This window comes from Lissotriton helveticus, chromosome 9 (genome assembly GCF_964261635.1).
Source record: "Lissotriton helveticus chromosome 9, aLisHel1.1, whole genome shotgun sequence".
NCBI lineage: Eukaryota > Metazoa > Chordata > Amphibia > Caudata > Salamandridae > Lissotriton > Lissotriton helveticus.
In genome coordinates this window covers 1,085,179,013-1,085,197,661 of record NC_136070.1, presented here as the reverse complement: position 1 = coordinate 1,085,197,661, position 18,649 = coordinate 1,085,179,013, and the positions used below count along the sequence as shown (strand labels likewise).

The following is an 18,649-nucleotide window of genomic DNA, read 5'->3' as shown; positions in this document are numbered from 1 at the left end:
TAGCACATTTAAACTAGTGGTATGTATTTACACTCCACAAACATTAATTCAAAGTAGAAACATTTAGTATATGTTCCCCTGCCCCAAACTCCTCCTGGGAGGCCAATAATGCATCCCAGTGGGGGATTCCTCACTGCACACCCACTCTCAACCATCTATGCACCATACCTGCCCACCCCAACCCCAGCTATCCACCCAAGTAGCCCCTGTCATGCAATATGGGGGTCCACCAGGAGTTAAAGGCTAGGGCACAAGCAGAAGAGGAGAAACCATGGACCTAGCAGCAGCAGGCAACTCCTGCACAGGATGTCACTGATAAGGGGGGTGTTGGGGAAAGGATACAAAGAAATGTGAATGTAGAACTTTGTATATAAAGCAGGATATGGTTTCGGGGACTGAGGTTTGGAGAAAATTGATTTGGGGAGGGTCATCGGTATCAGGGGGATGGTCAGGGATTGAAAGGGATCCTGTTGCTGGTTTCAACAAACAGGCAGGTGATAATTGAAAACAAAGGAACATCTTCTTTATTTTCAGTCTCTTAAAGACAGCACCTCAGGCCCCAATTTTGTACTGGTCCCACCCCTGCCCATGGAGAAGAGAGCTGGGAAATGTCACCACAGGTTCACACTCAGATGCTTTTCCTGGACAATGGTCACATCTGGGACTCTTTACCTAGGTAGGCAAAGACATTTGTGTATCCAATATCGTTATATTCCCAGTAAATATTGTTTGCTTTGCATACTAACTCAAAAGTCTCCTCCTACTATATTCCTAAAACCATACATCAAAAAACCGAGCTTCTCTTAAAACTTTTGATCTTTCCCTCTCCTTTCTTTCAAAAGACCCTCTCCTTGCCTTTCACCCTGTGCATATGCTCCTCTATCTAGTTATGGCCTACTCTCTGTTTAAAATGTGTGTCTATATCAAGCTCTTTTTTGCTTTTCAGCATATTGCCCATTTCTCGTTTCACAGGTCACGTCCTCTGCTTCTTGGACACCACATCCCTGCAACCTATCGACGCCTGCTACCTGGTCAACCCACCAACCATATCTACACTCAAATACCCCAACTATTGATCGAACCTAATTCCTGTTAATGTAAACTACCACAAAGAAACTTAAGTAAATGCATAGAAGTTTAATTGAGAGCACAAGAATAATATCTATATCCCAAAAAACTAGTAACCACTTAGTCACCGACTAACCATGGGGTTCAGATAAGTGCCGTACTTGTCATAATATGCAGCAGTAAGCACTATAGAAATGCAATAATGATATAATACAGTACTGTACCTGATGGAACTACCTGTACCTGATAGAAGTGCCTATGCCGTATCACAGTGCCAATGTGGTAAGTGCAAGATGTAATCTACTGCACCTACTATAGTGTGTTATGCATATTGCATAATATTGCTCCGCAATGCCGTTTTAAGCAGAACAGACAAAAAAACAGGGTGTCACTCTCATGCAACCGATAATTGTGCCGGGTTAAACCTACACTATGAGAGCAGGAGAGTAGATATTGTGTATAGGAGAGCAAGTTCGGGGTCACCGGAGCCCAGGGGCGAGAGGAGCCCCCAGCACCCTTATTCTGGTTGTATTTCACTTCTCAGGTGGGGACCTCGGGCACCCTATTCCTTGCTTGCACGAGGCACTCTTTCTACTACGCCACTGGTGAAGAGGATGCAAAGTGTTTGAAAACAGTGTATTAAAAAGAGCAGTTGTCAATATAAAATACACTGTGCTTTAGATTGGCAGCTGCTCTTTTTAAACATCCGCTGAGGCGATACAGCCGCTCCACTTCTGCAGGTGAGCAGGTGAACTGTGCTTTTCAGCGTACCGTGGCTTGCTGTAGGGGTCTATGCCGCTTTAAGACATGTGATACCCAAGCCACGGTGTGAGGAAACAGACTCGCAGGAGCATCTTACTGTACAGCAGCCCGGGCTGCAGAGTGTGGCTGCTTTGCTGTGACTGCACTCTGCTGGGACAGCCAGCCGCGCGCCGAGCACAAGGCGATCCTCGGGCGTGTACGCGGGAAGCTGTAAATTACCCCAGGATCCCGTCAAAGGGCTGCGCGTGCGGAGGTGACGCCATAAGATGATTTAAAGGTGAAAATGACGCGCGTTCCACCCCTTGAATCTTGGCGACTTTTCTGACAACACTGAACCCTGATGTCTTCTTTACTCTGGAAATTGGATTGGTAGCGGCGGCGGAGCCGTGGGTGTGTGATCCTCAGCGAGACGATCACACGGGAGCTTCTGATTGAGAGAGTCATCTTTTTTTTTGGTATTTTTTGGCGCCGATGGATCTTGAGAAGTGCTAGATACCTCAAATGTGCGCTAATAGAGATCTCTGCTCGCGGTTGGATTATTCAGGTAAGAAGCTGCTCAGGGGCTTAACTCAGGGAGCAGATTTAAAAGTCATCAGATAATACCCGGGGGGCGAAGCGATTTTCACGCACGTTTTATTGAAGCCGTCTGTTGAGGCAAAGGGGAAAGGCATTTGTCGCCGAGTGGTGAGCGGGGAGAGTGGCGTCGATGAGGGAGACTTATCAGGTAATGCGAGGGATCACATGAAATGCAATTAAAGTATTACCGCTAGCCGGTGCATTAGGAGAAAGCGGCGAGCGGAAGGGGAATCCTCTTTACGCGCGGGCTGAAGGCAGAGCATGTTGTACTTTATTCAATTAAAAAAGCAACCTGCCAAGAAACATAGCGGAAGTTTGAGCAGTCAGCCAGGCTGCCCAAGAATGTGGAAAGCCTTTTTTTTATTTAACGGAGGCTATCCTAATGTAATGAATGTATCGGGATTGCAGGAAGGGCCACCCCTGGGCGCACGCACGAGCACTCTCTGCTGCGAAGCGCACACCTTTGGATAAAGAAATTCGGGTGGACGCAGGCAGAAGCCACTCGCGAGGTTGGTACTGTGTCCCAGGATCGCATTGAAGCTTTTTAAATTACTTTACGACTGCAACAGAGGCAGAATTCATCCCCGAAAGGGTTAGAGTGCTAACAGTTCTTCACAGGTTTGGCAAACGCTACCTGCAGACTACTGCTCTGCAGAGACAGAGCTAGAAAGTGACATTGCACGGCTAGGGTCGTCAATTGTCCGCCTTTGGTAACCGAACGATTCCTGGCCTCACCTTATGGTCGTTACCACTAGTCTATATATATATATATATATATATATATATATATATATATATATATGTGTGTGTGTGTGTGTGTGTGTGTGTGTGTGTGTGTGTGTGTGTGTGTGTGTGTATGTGTGTATATATGTGTTTGTGTGTATATGTGTATATACAAATGCATATATATATATATATATATATATATATATATATTTATATATATATATATATATATAATATATATATATACATATAACTGCCTAGATATGTACAGATAGACAGACAGACAGACAGATAGATAGATAGATAGACAGACAGACAGACAGACAGACAGACAGACAGACAGACAGACAGACAGATAGATAGATAGATAGATAGATAGATAGATAGACAGACAGACAGACAGACAGACAGACAGACAGACAGACAGATACGTCACCAGGAGCTGTGAAATGTTGTGCAGGGTCGGCTATACTATTCAGGTGGGGGTAGATTTATTATGTCGAGGTGGTAAACATAAGGCCTGACGTCCAATGTTTTACGTGAGAGGACGCCTTGCACTTTTTTTTCCATTCAGTATCCAGCTTGATTTTTTTCCACAGCAGCCTGGGAAGAGTCTCACGCTGGTATGTCATTTGCAGGTTTTAAATTGGTACTCCCTTGCCCTCTTAAAACAAAAAAAAAACTATCTGTAAGAATTACCTTCCTGGCTTGAAAGATTGGAATTAAATAATGGTCTGCTGATTGGATTATTGGATGGGGAGGCTCTGCGTGATTGGTCGGATCCGAGAGTGCCTGAAGTTTGATTAATTTGCCGATGCCAGTGCAGCAGAAGGTGCTTTATAGAGGGGGTGACACTGGGCAAAGCTTCACAAACTCGCCTACACCTTCCATCTTTGCAGAAATGTACCCCAAGCCATGTACCGCGTCAACACCTTTTCTAGTTGTGTGCTCTGAAATATAGCCGTACCTTAGGAAAAAGAAGAAACGCGAACGTTACCAGTCCACTGACAGTTTTATTTATTTAATGAACGAGTTTGTCTGCAAGTTCTGACACCCCGTATCTGATATACTGACGGATCGCAGCCCCGCTGGCTTTGTACTTCAGGCTGATCTGATTACAGATCTTTATGAGCGGATACTGAGCAAAATGAGCTGGTTTTGTCAGGGGAATTGAGCGGGCTTCTGAGAAACAATTACTTTGTGTGGAAGACAACACTGATTAAAAATTGATGTTCTCAGAAGCCCAAACAGTTTGTTACCTACTGGGTAGGTACAGAACAGACAACAGCGGGCCTCGTCATTACATGCTTGTGCAGTCTCGCAGACACACAAGGAACAAGGCTGCTTTCAGGTTTCCAGATTGCATTTACACATCTCCCTACTTCAGAAGGCAGCAGATGGGGTGCCCTCCCTTCTTTCTATGAGTGTGGGCTAGATATGGCTCTGTGTGGATCCTGTATTCTCAGATTAGCTTCTAGGATGCACATTGTCACCACACTGTAAAAATAGACACCTCTGCCCCCTTTCTCAAAATGGCATAGACTGCATTTCTGGTAAGTAAGCGGATAGGGGCAAAGTATCGGGATCCGATATATCAGTGACATGAGTTTTCTCTGCCTTCTCTCTCTTGGATCATTAAGTGTCATTTGTACTGCTGAATTATTTAGGTTAGTCAATAAGGCCTCTTGACTCGCATCTTCCCTGGCTGTCTCTTTTTGACAAGACTTGTGTCATAGGATGGGTCAAATTGTTGGGACAGGAATAATCTAGCACCTCCCTTAAAAGTAGGTTTTAATTGATCTTTGCAGTGCTTCTTTTTAAAAGGATTTTAACAAGTTTCTGGAGCAGTTTAGGCGAATTGTTAACAGCATAACTGCAAAGAAAATGTAAACATAAGCCATAGGCAAATTATGATAGCTTCTAATCAAGGAGCAACCAAATAAATGGGTCTGCATCTTGTATTTTAAAAAAATAGCTATAACTAACATCTGTGGTTGTCACTTCCAAGACTGACCTTTTATATTCTATGGTTCCTGTTCCTCAAACTCCTCGCCTTTTGAGGCTCCATAGTACAATACTTTCCACCTGACAAGGGCATGTTGGCCTTGGGGATGTTGAGTGTGGTAGGATGGGGTGATGGGATGTGAGTGGTGAACTACCAGGGCTAACCAAGATGTTGGGTACTGGTATTGGCATTGCGATGTAATGCGTCAGTGTACCGATGACAAGCATGCACATCAAGGCACATGTGACCGCCGCACATAGTTAACATGCATTTGGCTTGACCTAAGTCATTTAGAGCATGCATAGTATATCAGATTCTAGACTATTTTTCAGTGGGGATAAATTCTACGTTAATGCCATCAGGAAACCTAGGGCCTCATTTATGAAATGTGACTCATCGCTGCGTGAAAACAGCGATGCGTCACTTTTCACTGCGCCCTCCTTGCACAACCAATGATGCGTCATATTTACAGTATGACGCATCATTGCGCAAGGAGTTACAGATACGTCAGTATTTCTGACGTATCTGTATGGCGCAAAAGTGGCGCAATGCTGGAGTGTGTCACAAAAGTGATGCAACTCCGGCAATGTATCGGCCTGCGTCAGTCTTACGCCTGCTGTGAGGCAGGCGTAAGAAATTGACGCATTTGTGTCCTATAAGTGGTGCAGTGAAATCACATAGATTTCACTGCGTCACTTCTACGACCCTTTCTTGCGTCAATACGCCCCCCTGCATACATTATACCTGGCGCAGGTATAATGTGGCACAGGGGTTTACAAAGTGACGCATCTACTTAGATGTGTCACTTTGTAAATATGGCGCAACAAGGTGCGTTTTTTACGCCACTTGTGCGTCACCAAAAGTGACGCACCAGCGGTGTAAAAGTGACGCATAGCCTCATAAATGAGGCCCCAAGTATCCACACCTCTGCTTTCATTTGACAACCTACGTTTCTAGAAGTTGCAAGCCTGGTGTGCCTACATTGAACATTTGGACTGACACAGCTGAGCACAGTAATTTGCAACATAAACACACAAAGATCGAAACATATCCTGGTGACATCAAGATAGCTGTCAGTCCTACATCCCAGAAGGCTACATTTGGCAAAATTCAGGTCAGAAAAGAGCTGAAAACAACACAGCTTTAGCAAACTACCTGTCTGTGCAACAAGCATCTACATTACATAGCAACAGGAGACTTTAGGATTGGTGACAGACTGCACACCATACTATAAGGATTGAAGAATCTGAACATGTAGTCATTAAATCGCAATGAAGCTTTTTTTCTAAGTATGACATATGTATGAACATATCATACTGTGAGGGGACATTAATGTTCTGGGCAAGTACACAACTGTGCTGTAACTCTTAACCGGAGATGCTGCCACTGAACCATATTTTTGTTTTGTTTAGAGAGTGACAATGGTGTCTGCGGTGTCCTGGGTCTTGTATTTGTGGATAAGCGGATGGGCGTTTCTGCTCTGCCAGGGATCCCTTCAGCACAGCTTCCAGCAGTACCACCTCCACCGACCAGGTAGGACGAACCCATCAAAAACTAGCCATCTGCCGCCAGGGCCAGTTTTGGTACCCAGTCCGGCCCTGGGGAGAAGCTGCAACTCAAACTCCGGGTATTGTTGTTCTCACCCTGCAACTTTGCCACTATGTCTCACCTGGAATATGATTAGTGGTACCGTGAAAATAGCAGAGCCCTTGGGAGTAAAACCTGTAAGGATTCATGTGTGGATTTCAGTAGGGGTCTTCCACACTTTTCTCTTTATGCAAGAAGCTTCATTTATTGTTTACCCTGACGTAATTAATGCATTTGTTGAGACGCACAGCACAAGCAGGGAGAGAGCAGGCGACTGGAAGTATTTCAGAGAATGCATTTAGATGTATAATTCTGTTCTAGCCCTGTGTCCGTGTTTTATTTCAATGTTGGAAAATAATACATTTCGTCCACTGGGAAATAACCTTCTCCCTTTACGTAACTTTATTTTGTTCTGCCGGTGGTAGCCTACTGGCAGGCATGACTCCGTGAAAAAGTGTGTGTGCTGCTTGAAGGAAAACATATATAACTGAAGCTTTCGGGTCCCTAAAAGCAATTCCAAGAAAAGATTGCTTCATTTCTGCCACTGCACAGAGTGCAAATGTGTTGGCGAATTTTAAAAGTGTCTGCTCTCCCGCTGCAGGGCCGAGCAAGGTGCGATTTTATTGTCAGGATGGATTATTTATAAACGCTTAGCAAGTCGCTTAGACAGAAACAGAAGGCTGCAAGATACTGTCAAGACTGCCATAACATAAGTTAGTAAGCACGTGGGTAACACGGTGATGCCGAAGAAGCCATCTTGGTACGTGCACCGTGGTTCTAAAACTTTAAAATAGCTCTGTTTGTCCACTCTGCAGGCTTTTAAAAATGCAGCATCAATGTATGTGTCCGAGGTAAAGCTGGGAGTTGGATTACTACCCATGGCCAGTGCCACTGGAATTCTGCGGCCGCGATGTTTTCCGAAAAATTATGGATTTGCCACATAATATATAATCTGCTGCATAATGTACAGATTATAACAATAACGGATTTAAAGTTACAAAAAACGCAGTAAGGTGTTGCCCTGCAGTGGGAGGCTCTTCACTTACATTGACTGCTAACCGTTCAGTTGCTTATTGATGTGTTTGGGAGTTAAACTGGTCCCAATGAGCTGAAACCTTTGCCCATACATTGTTTATGTGAGTGAAAACAACAAATGAATGAAGTAATACTATCACAAAATGTGGCGGATTGCGCCACATAATATGCCTTTTTTGCCACATAGTATAAATCAACCCTGTCGCATAATTTGATCCTCCCCTGCCGCATAATTTCAGTGGCCCTGCCTATTTCACAGTGTGACCCTGTCAATAGTATGGTGCATCCATATTATTTAACAATTTTGTATTGTGCTGTAATTGCTACATTTATATGCTTTATACTGAGCACCAGGAGAAAAACTTTGCAAGCAAGTCTTTGGGCGGGTGAGAGTTGCAATTGTTCAGCCATAGGTTTTGTAACTGATGGTACCCCTTTGTAAATTGATGAGATGGACTCTACTAATCAGAAGGCCTAGATTTCAGGCATTAACTATTGTTGTTCATGCGTATTCCAAGTTCAGCAAAAGTGTGGAAGAGGAACTGGAAGCAGGTGGTGACAGTAGCCATGTTTATGTGCATGTGTGGGGTGAGATGGAGTGATATGGACTAGTAGTCATACTGTCCACAATGATGCTGGTCATTAACTTTTCTCCACGTTATGATGGTTAGACAAGTAATTAACAGCTGATAGCTCCATCGACAGAGGGCAGTAACGCTTAACTCTATCAATCAATCAGCATTTGTATAGTGCAGCACTGTCACTCCTAGGGTATGTGAGTGCAAAGGGTGTTGTGTCTGCGCTGAAAAGCCAGGTCTTGAGTTTCTTTCTGAGGTCCGCCTGGGAGGGTGCTATTCGGAGGAGGATGGGCGGGTTGTTCCAGGTCTTGGCAGTGATGTAGGAGAAGGAGCAGCCCCTGCTGCTGCTGTTATGAATGCAGGGGGTGGTGTGCAGGAGGAACGTAGGTGTTTTTTGCGGGCAGTTGGAAGTTCAGTCAATGATTAATGTAGGTTGGTCCGTGGCTGTGTAGAACTGTGCATTTGTGTGTGAGGTACTTGAACTGGTATCTCTTCTGGATAGTTAGTCAGTGGAGGTTTCTAAGGTGAGAGGTGGTGCGGTTCCATTTGGGATGGTCCAGGATGAGTCTTGCTGTGGTGTTCTATATGTTCTAGAGTCTTTTGAAGAGCTGGGTGGCGATATCGACGTCAAGAGTGTTGCCATAGTTGAGGCCGATGGTGACGAGGGCCTGCGTGACGGTCTTTCTGATGTTGATTGAAATGCATCTGAAGATGCTACAGAGCATATGGAGGGTGTGGAAGCAGGAGGAAGCGACAGCGGTGACTTGTCGTTTCATGGTCAGTTGGCTGTTGAGGATGATGCAGACGTTGTGTGTGTGGTCTGTTGGTGTGGGTGTTGGTCTGAGTTCTACTGGTCACCAGCTGTGGTCTCATGCAGAAGTGTTCTTCGCGATGATCAGTACTTCTATTTTGTCAGAGTTGAGTTTGAGGCAGCTGTCTCTCATCCATTTGGCTACTATGATCATGGCATTGCAGAAGTTGGTTTTGGTGTTGCAGGGGGTCCTTGGTGCCCGAGAGGATAAGTTGAGTATTGTCAGCCTTTGGAGATTGTGCTGAGTCCATGCTATACTGTGCTGTGTAAGGAACTTTCAGTTCTCCATGGGCACGGGCCCTTCAAAGGCATTAACACTTTCCCATCAACGTGCATTCAGTGGCGGTCAGTAATTTTGGCAGGGAGGGGGTGGGTAGGCCGCACACAAACATATATACACTCACTCACACCCATGCATTCACACATTCACAAACATGTGTGCACACACACACACCAATTCACAGCACTCACAACCAATTCATACATTTGTACATGCATGTATGCACCAAAAATTAAAAAACAAGAAGCTTACCTGCCCTGCTGCTCTCGAGTGGAAAGCCTCGGATTTCCGTGGAGAGGTCAGCCAATGAGCGAAGGCAGCAGTCCATCCCTGGTGATAGAGTGGGATGGGGTTAGTGAGACTGCTGACCCCACCCCACTCTGTGATGAGATGTCACTGATAGACACTCAGCCCTGGGTACTTCAGGGCTTAAAACTGAAGCGCCCAGGTACGTGGCAATCAGTGACGCTCCCGCTTATCATGAGGGGCAGGGCCTTGAAGCACTGTTTCCAGGCTGGGAGGTCATGCCCACAGGGCTGTGAAATCCTCAGTCTGGCAGAGTTCCTCTCAGACCGCTAGGAGCCTGTGCATTTAGCGCATGTTTAATTCCTGGCTGCCTGACCTGAAAAAGGACATTGTGTGTCAGGCTGACCTTTGCTCAGCCTGACAGACACTCCTCTTTGCCGAAAAAGGTAAAGGGGCGTGGCCCCTTTGTCCCTATGGACGTGCCTCTGCTTCCTGCATCATCGCATAGGGCACTTGATTAATAGGCTGACTTTAACAGCTGCTAACCCACTCAGCAAAGAACAATAACACTCAACCAGAGCATAATGTTTCACGCCAGGAACCATCAACGTCCCATGTAACGCACACAGATACCCAGTCTGAATGTGGCAGTCCTGCATAAATCAAAGTAATACAATTCAACGATAAACCAAAAGGCTGCAATCAAACAAGACAACTGACAAGTCTTTGAAGCCTTTCCCATGAAAAGTTATGACTTCCCTCAACTTAAAGTTCGCTTTCGCTGCTGCAACCTGCTCAGTTATCAATTCAACGCTCCTCCTCAACAGAGGACACCTAATCATTAACTAAACGGGCAGAATAAATCCTCATCCGAAGGAAGGAACAACAAGCCGAGGAAAACATATACCCTCATTATGTAAAATCAGAGTAAACAAGTGGCTGTGCTAGAAAGACAAAAAAGGACGAGGGACAAAGATTCAGTGCGGTGCAACGTTTCCCTAAGCTTGAAAAATGACCTATTGTATGGAACAGGAAGAGCGAGACACTAAGTGCATACCAAGTATCAGGGAAAATGCGCGAGATGACAAATCTTTCACTCAGGGCCGCGATACAGACAGAGTGACGGGTTTACAGCCGCTGCGTCGCGCGCTCGGGGACAGCAGGCTTTTCCCTCTCGTGAGTCCCTCCCGGGCAGCTTCCTCGCGCCAGGCGTGAGTAAGATGGATGGTCTCCTGATACCGGGCGGCCAATTCCAGTCTCTCAAGAAATAATCCACTCGGTTGACAGATGAGCGGGGTTTGACACCCTCCTCACCCCGTCCAGGCCCCGCCACACCTGCAGTGTACACACACACAGCAGGGAGTGGGGGTGTCTTCGAAGGAACAGGCCTGTGGGTCCACCAGCCTCAGTACCACACTTGAACATTTTCACTTCGATAAAGTTATGAATTCGCAGCCTGTCGACTGAACCGAACAGACCTGGACATAAAAAAACACAGGGAATATGTTAAGTAGAAACCTTCCTGAATGTTAATGCGTTTTGAGTGCAGTCCCTAAGCACTTCCTATTTTTCATATTTATGATATTAGAAAGGCATCATTTACTTTCATTTAGACACTTTTTTGGGGCAAGATTAAAACGTTCCATCAAATAAAACTGAATAGAGGCGCGCCGAGCTGGATGAGACGCAGGCTAACGACCACTATAATTTATAATTTCAGTCGCTTGATGTTGTATGTGTATGAAGTTTTATTTTTTTCTGCACTGCAAATGACTGTAATCAATGCGGGATCCAGCATGCCATTTTATGGCGGTGCTTAGCTGAAGGCTAGGTGTTTAATTTAAAAGTGACATACCGAGCAATTATGCGCGCACCAGTAAAACTATCTTACTGTAAAGGACAATCTCACCTGATTAATTTCAAGTATTTCCTCCCTGTTAAAAGCAGCTTTCAAATATGGAACTGGCTGTGCACTCTAGATATTTCAATGAAAATTATTGCTTTTTAAGAAGGAGCTCCTAAAGTTAAATTAAAAGATCGCGATTCTCTATGTATTTCTGCGTGGCTAGGTGTTCTGGAAGATAGTTCAAAAAGTTTTCTGGAAGCGAGCCTTAACTCATGGGCAGGATATGTCTGTGTATTCACCCATGAAGTGCTACAGTTTGCAATTAGGATGTTAACTCATATGTAAAGATGCAATTAGAGTGAAAATAAATGTGATCCAATAAAAAGTGTTATTTATATTTGCTGTACCAGGAAACACCCATTCACTCATTCATTATTACAGTGCAGAAGTTAAACTTAAGAATATTTCCATAGTACATTGTATTTCTATGTCAGCACCGGAGGCGTGGATTATGCCCTTCTTCCTTTGCTTTATTTTACATCAGCCATTTAAAAAAACACAAAAAAATGACTTTTCACATGAACACCAGGGAAAAAGGAAAAGTCTAAATCCATAAATCCTTCCTATCGGTTTGCAGCCCGGTCTCACCGTAGTCCTACTTCGCTGTTGACTACTCTCTCGGTAGCAAGTTAAGCTGACAATTTTTCTCTTCTCTGGGTAAAAGGGTGTTTTTATCGTTATTGAGTGATGTGTTTCTCTAATCTAATAATCCAATTGCTTTACAGATTCCTGATGGTCGCGGGACTCTTTGGTGTGCTTTACGCGCCGTTGTCACCCAATCTCTACTGCGGTGGGGTCCTCCCACCGATTGGGGGCACGGTGGCACCTTCCTGGGCAGTACGAGTTTTATCTCCTAGCTGGAGTGACACCATTGTTTGGCCTGTTTTCCCAAGTATTTTTATACAACCTGTAGGATCTGTATTTTGATCTATCCCTGATGCCCTGCGTGGTTGTATGTGCAGCAGTCAGCACTGCGTGGGACAGTCTCAGGTGGTATTAACCCAGAGTATTTAACGCGAGTGTGTCCTATGGCTCAGCCCATAAATTGTGCTTCTCTGGCCCACCTATATTAGCCTGTGCCCCCTCCCAGCCTACACACTGCACACGTTCTGCGTGCCATAATCTGTGCTCCCCAGCACTCACAGATTGCCTGTTGTTTTAAGCACATGCTCAATGCTTTGAGTCCCCATTGCCTGCCCGGCTATGCAGTCTGACCAAGATCAGTTCCAAGAGGAGGACTCCTTGTCCTTCCTCCCTTGGGATGATGACTTTTGCCAGGCAGTGGATGATTCAATCTATAGGGCTGTCAACCAGGCCATGGAACCCTTAGAGTAGCATCTCTTGGTGCAGATTGCATGGGAGTGCTCCAAATGGGCTAAACCCATGCCACACCTACCAAAGGCCCCCGAGCACCCCATGAGGGCCCCCAAAGAGGAAGTGTGATTCTGGGGTGGGCATGGATGCATTTGCATGCCTCAAACAACCATTTTTGATGCAAGTTCCCCTGCAGCAGGACCCAGTGGAGCCCCCAGAGAGTTCCCCAACCCTGTGCACCGCCACCCCTAGACACAGGGGATACCAACGATGACACAGGCCCTTCTAGACCATGGCTTCCCATGCCCCCTTCCACCCCAGCCCCAGAGGGTGCTTCAGATATATTAGACCTGGTCGACATCCTCCTCCCCCGGTCTGCAGACTGGGTTCCAGCAAGGTGGCCATGTACGTCATCAGTCATCTGCGTAAAACCATGGAGAAGGACGCTCACAACCACCTCCAGGCAGAATGCCCTCATTCCCTTTTAGATGGCAAGTTAACCCTTATCGATCCTAAGATGGTGAAATTTCTGGCAAAGTTTGTTAAGGACCCTAAGAAGGGTATTGACTGCTCCTGGCACTCCTGCCAGGACAAGCTTCTGGACTCGGGCAGTCTGATGACGAAGATCCAGGATATGGCTGAAGAGACTGAGGCCTCGGGATCTTTGATCTCTCCAGGGCTGTAGTCATGGTGGGGGCAGCGTGCCATCGTATTTTTAGGGAATGCAAATTGTGTGCTCTCAACGGAGCGTCGTCGTTCCCTATTAATAAAGTTAGACCTAAAGTTGGGGGATCTCGCCTCTTTGGCGATGGGAGCTACGGCCCAGGGGGGGGGGGTGTTCGGGGACCCCTTTGTCAAAGAGCTTAGCAAGTTTGTGACAATATTCAATTCACCTTCCTGGACAAGGCCCAGTCCAACATTAGGTGGGTCTTTACCCCTCAGATTTTACAAGGGGCCAGTCGTGGCAGGGGTTGCTCGACCAGTCCTTACTCCTATTCCAACCTTGACAAGGGAGCAAGACTCCAGGCATGGACAGTACCAGGACAGAGCATTCTTCAGTACATTCTACCCTACCAGATGACAGAAGTTCTGAGGCCCTAGAGGGTACAGAGTCCAATTGAATGCCTATGAGAAAGGAGACTGTTCTGCCATCTGCTTGCCTGCAAGGGGGGTCGACTAGCGCTCTTCCTTCCTGCTCGGGCTTCTAGCATCAGCAATGCTTGGATGCGCCAGATGGTACATGGCTTCCAAATAGAGTTCTATGGCTGCCCTCACCAGGTGGGCCGCCCCAGTCCCATTTCCTTATCCCAGCACATTGCAGAGCTGATAGACAAAGAGGTGGCTGCCCTTGTACAAAAGGGGTGATTTGTTGCTCACAGGAGCACCACAATGGCTTTGTATGCAATATCTTCCTAGTCGACGAAGCCGTCGGGGGGTCGGAGACCAATGATCAACCTGAAGGACTTCAATGAGTGGGTGGTATACCACCGTTTCAAAATGAAAGGTATCCATCTGCTCCGGTACATGTTGAGACCTTTCGACTGGATGGTCCGGATTGACCTGAAGGACGCTTCTCTCACGGTCAATATCTTTCCCTCCCACCTGCATTTCCTGCAGTTTGGGTGGGGCTTCGAGTTCACCACTCTGCCATTGGGCTATCCAAGGCTCTGTGGTGTTTCATCAAGGTCCTCAGGCTGTCTGTGGAATTCCTAAGAGCGCAAGGCATCGGGATGATAGTCTATTTAGACGTCAAGTTCTTCTTGGCTCAATGCGCCAAGAAACTGACTTTGCACTTGCAAACACCTGAGAATTTATTACAGGGGTTGGGATTCATGATAAATGATAAGAAATCTCTTTTAGCCCTGGTTCAATATGTGACCATTCTAGGATTAATGATAGACTCAGTCTCCTCTACCCTGAGACTTCCAGCCCAGAAAATTGTGAAAATCAGGCACAAACTACGTCAAACCATGGCCAAATCAATTAGGTCCCTGCACCAGCTTGCTCGCCTTGTGGGTTTTCTCTCTTCTTGTTCCAGGCCATCTTTCCCAGCCCCTTGCACTATTGGGCGATGCAGCATCTCAGAGCCCATCACCTCAGGAAGGGGTTGACGTACTCGAAGTCAGTGCCGCTTATGGCGGAGGTAAAGAAGGAGATTGTTTGGTGGCTCACTCACATGGAGGAGGGGAATGGAAGGGCCATCTTCGGTTCCGCCCCAGACATCGTGATCAAGTCTGACGCCAGTCATTCTGGCTGGGGTGCCAGATGCGGAGATTTTTGCACAGGAGGTGCTTGGTCCACATAAGAGAAGTCCTTGCATATCAATTACCTGGAGTTCTGGGCAGAGTCTCCTCAAGATGGACAATATTTCTACGGTCAGGTACATCAATCACCTTGGAGGTACAATTCAATTTTATTTATTATGTTTTGGCTCTCAAAGAGGGCCACATAAATTATGCAAAAATACAGAAAAACAAAACACATGCATATACAAATAAACAAAGAAAATATACCATTTACATCAATAAAGATTAAGTACCAGACTAACATACAGGTCACTACTACAAGAAATCGGTAAGTCAAAGCATCATCCAGGACATGTTAATAAATAGCTAAAAAACCTTTAAAAAAGTTAAAAATATAGAAGCAGAACATTTCGTTAGGAGGGCAATAAAGTGCATGCAAAAAACCATTTAAGGAGACAATGCCGAGGCGGAGACAAATAACTTTTAACCATCTAGCGCGCAATTTACGAAGCACCGGACAAATCAATAAGACATGCGTGCAGTCCTGAATATTCAATTTACATAAATTGCACAAGGCAGAGGAACCATACCACTTGGATAACAGTAGATTTAAAGGAATTAGATCATAACGTAAAAGAAACCAAAATCTACGGATACCGTGCGGCAGGTTCCATGTAGCATAGGTTTGAGGTTGCTTCATCACATATGAATCAAGAAGAAAGTCTACCTTCCTTTTACCGCAGATAAACTTTTTGTCTGAATGAAAACTTAAGTCCCAAGAGGCAGCTTTTAAAACAAGTTTTAACTGCAGGGGGGAATACGAAAACAAAACGTTTTCATCTAATTTTAGTAGGGCTACCGCTTTTCTAAAGTTACATACAAGTTGGGAAAACTCATTAAAATTACCCAGTAGTTCACTACGGATAAGAGCTCTTATTGTCCCTTCTTTTGCTCTAGCAAGGCAGGCCACCCATCTCACCAGGGCACATAATCCCTGTACCCAACTACTCCTAATGCCAAAGTCAAGTCTACAAGCGGCCAAAGAGCAAGCAGTATTAAGGGAAGAGAGAGCTCTAAGAAGTTTCCCCTCAATCTTATGGCAAAAGGCCCAATTTTTCACTTCTATAAGTTCAATACCATACAGAATTGTTGCGGGGATTTTTGATCTATATACCTCCAATAGACTCTGGAAGTGTCGCTTCCCCGTTGCCAGGTATAGAGACTTTAGACCTTTGCCATGAGCTAGAGCTTTGCGCGTGCAATGCTCAATATGGAGCCTCTCACTTAAATTAGCCATGATAATTTTTCCCAGGAAAGTATAGGACTTCACAACCTCCAGTTTATTGCCCCCAATGTACCAATCATAATTTACAGAGCGGCACTTCTTTTTACCAGCTATACACATCACCTTACTTTTGGCAATATTGATTTTCATGCAATGGGCTACAGCGAAAGCATGAAGAGCATGTAACCGATTTGCAAGTCCTTTAGGGGTCAGATCAAAAATGAGGACATCGTCGACATACATCAGACAAGATATGGAGGTCCCCCCCACCACCGGAGCGATGCCCTCACTGGCGGACACAACGGCGTATAAGTCTGCCGTATACAAGGAGAACAAGAGGGGCGCCAATAAGCATCCTTGCTTTAGGCCATTCTTAGATGGAATTACAGAAGAGATTCCCCTCTCGCCCCCCATCAGGACCCTGCACCAGGTCTCTGTATGCAGAGCCCGCACCAACTCCAACAGATAAGGTGGGAGACCAAGCGCCGCCTATTTTCTCCACAGCGTCCCACGATCAACTTTGTCGAACGCTGTGGAGAAATCAATAAATGCAGCATACACGACCCCTCCTCTCACCTGGACATATTTATCTGTCACCACATGCAGTGCGGTGAGATTGTCCAACGTACCGTGATCCCTACGGAAGCCCGTCTGTTCAAGGGGCAGAATGTTATGCTCCTCTACCCAATCGGAAAGGGATTGCAGAAGGCATTTCGCAAAAACCTTTCCGATAGAGTCGAGGAGAGCAATAAGCCGGTAATTGCTAGGGCTATCCCTTGTTCCCTTCTTAAAAATAGGGAGCAGGATACTTCCCCTCCAGGAGGCGGGTACCATACTAGACAAAAAACAGGCTCTAAACAGGGGATACAAAATTTTACTCCACCTTGCAGGATCCTGTTTCAGGACCGTCATGGGGAGTTCGTCAGGGCCCATTGCCCCCGAGATGCGCATCTTTTTTATTGCCATCTCAATTTCTCCTTCTGTGGGGTAACAGATGAGTCCGTCAAGGGTGACATCTAGAACGATATCATCGCCTGGGATCCCGTTCCCCGCATACAGGTCCCCAATATAAGAAATCCATACCTCTTCTGCTATAGGGATAGGGGAGGGACTTAGTCTGGAGCCACATCCCTTACTGATTATTGCCCAGAATTCCCTGATCCTACCCTGAGTGACAGATTCCCTCAAATTGATCCAGACCTCGTCCTGACTTGCCTTTTTCATTTTTAACTTAAGTCTCGATCTCTTTCTCTTTAGCCTGGAAATTTCATTTCCACGTTCCGTGACTCTATCTACATATTGTTGTCGGACTAGCTTATTTATTTCCTTATTCAGGATACGCAGTGTACTAGGGACCACAACCCTTTTACTAGGTCGGGGAGTTTTTTTAGCAAAAGAGATGATGTTTCGCATAAATTCTTCAAAATATTCTATTTCATTCCCACGCCACTCACTTAACACCACTAGAGTATCAGATAAAAACTCCTGTATCCCATTAATGGCGGAAGAATTCCAGACACACCTTCCCGAAGAAGTATGGAAGGCAACATCACTGCCATTAAGGGACCAGTGTACAGTGGACATGGGGTTTAAAGAAATAGTTATAAACATTATGCTGTGGTCACTCATAGAAGTAGGTATGATCTTAAGATCCTGGATAAGAGGAAACAAACCATAGTCAGCAATAGCATAGTCCAAGATAGACGACCCAAAAGGGGATTTGTGAGTGAATTTAGCGGGCACGTCGGAAGGGAATCTCCCATTTAAAATAAGGCCATCTGCGGCCGCTAATTCATTTAACAAAATCTTCCCTCTTTTGTTTGTCACTAGCTTATCAGGAAAGAGTATTTGAGGAACCCGATGCACCTCTTCTTTAGATTTATTCCTGAATAGTTTTAAGCTGGCGTTAGAGATTTTACAGTTCAAATCTCCCACAAGCATAATTTCAGGAGGAAATGAAACATTTTTAATTTTCTCAATATAACCAAATAACTGCTTCAATATCACATTAAAACGTTCTTCTGGAGGGATGTACACATTTATAATTACAGTAGGAGATTTGGTACCGTTGTTGAACAGGTTTTCAATAGTTATCGCCTGGAAAAGTTTACTAGGATCAGTGTAATGGGTGAATCTCCACTGCAAATTGTTAGATAATAAACAAGCAATCCCACCCCTAGCATGGCCTTTCTTAGAGGGGGCAGCAGGGACTTCCAGGACATAA

At 45.4% G+C, this 18,649-nt stretch overlaps 1 protein-coding gene across 2 annotated transcripts in view; it reads left to right on the top strand.

Annotated features, from left to right (window-relative positions):
- Positions 1-2,134: 2,134 nt before the first annotated feature.
- Positions 2,135-18,649, top strand: part of TAFA1 (TAFA chemokine like family member 1) — a 1,287,521-nt gene continuing 1,271,006 nt past the window's right edge. For both annotated transcript variants that reach the window (XM_078661481.1, XM_078661480.1), the window contains exons 1-2: positions 2,135-2,374; positions 6,550-6,670. In XM_078661481.1, coding sequence (XP_078517607.1) covers positions 6,559-6,670 — 112 coding nt within the window. In that variant the 5' untranslated portion in view covers positions 2,135-2,374; positions 6,550-6,558. The remainder of the gene's footprint in view (positions 2,375-6,549; positions 6,671-18,649) is intronic.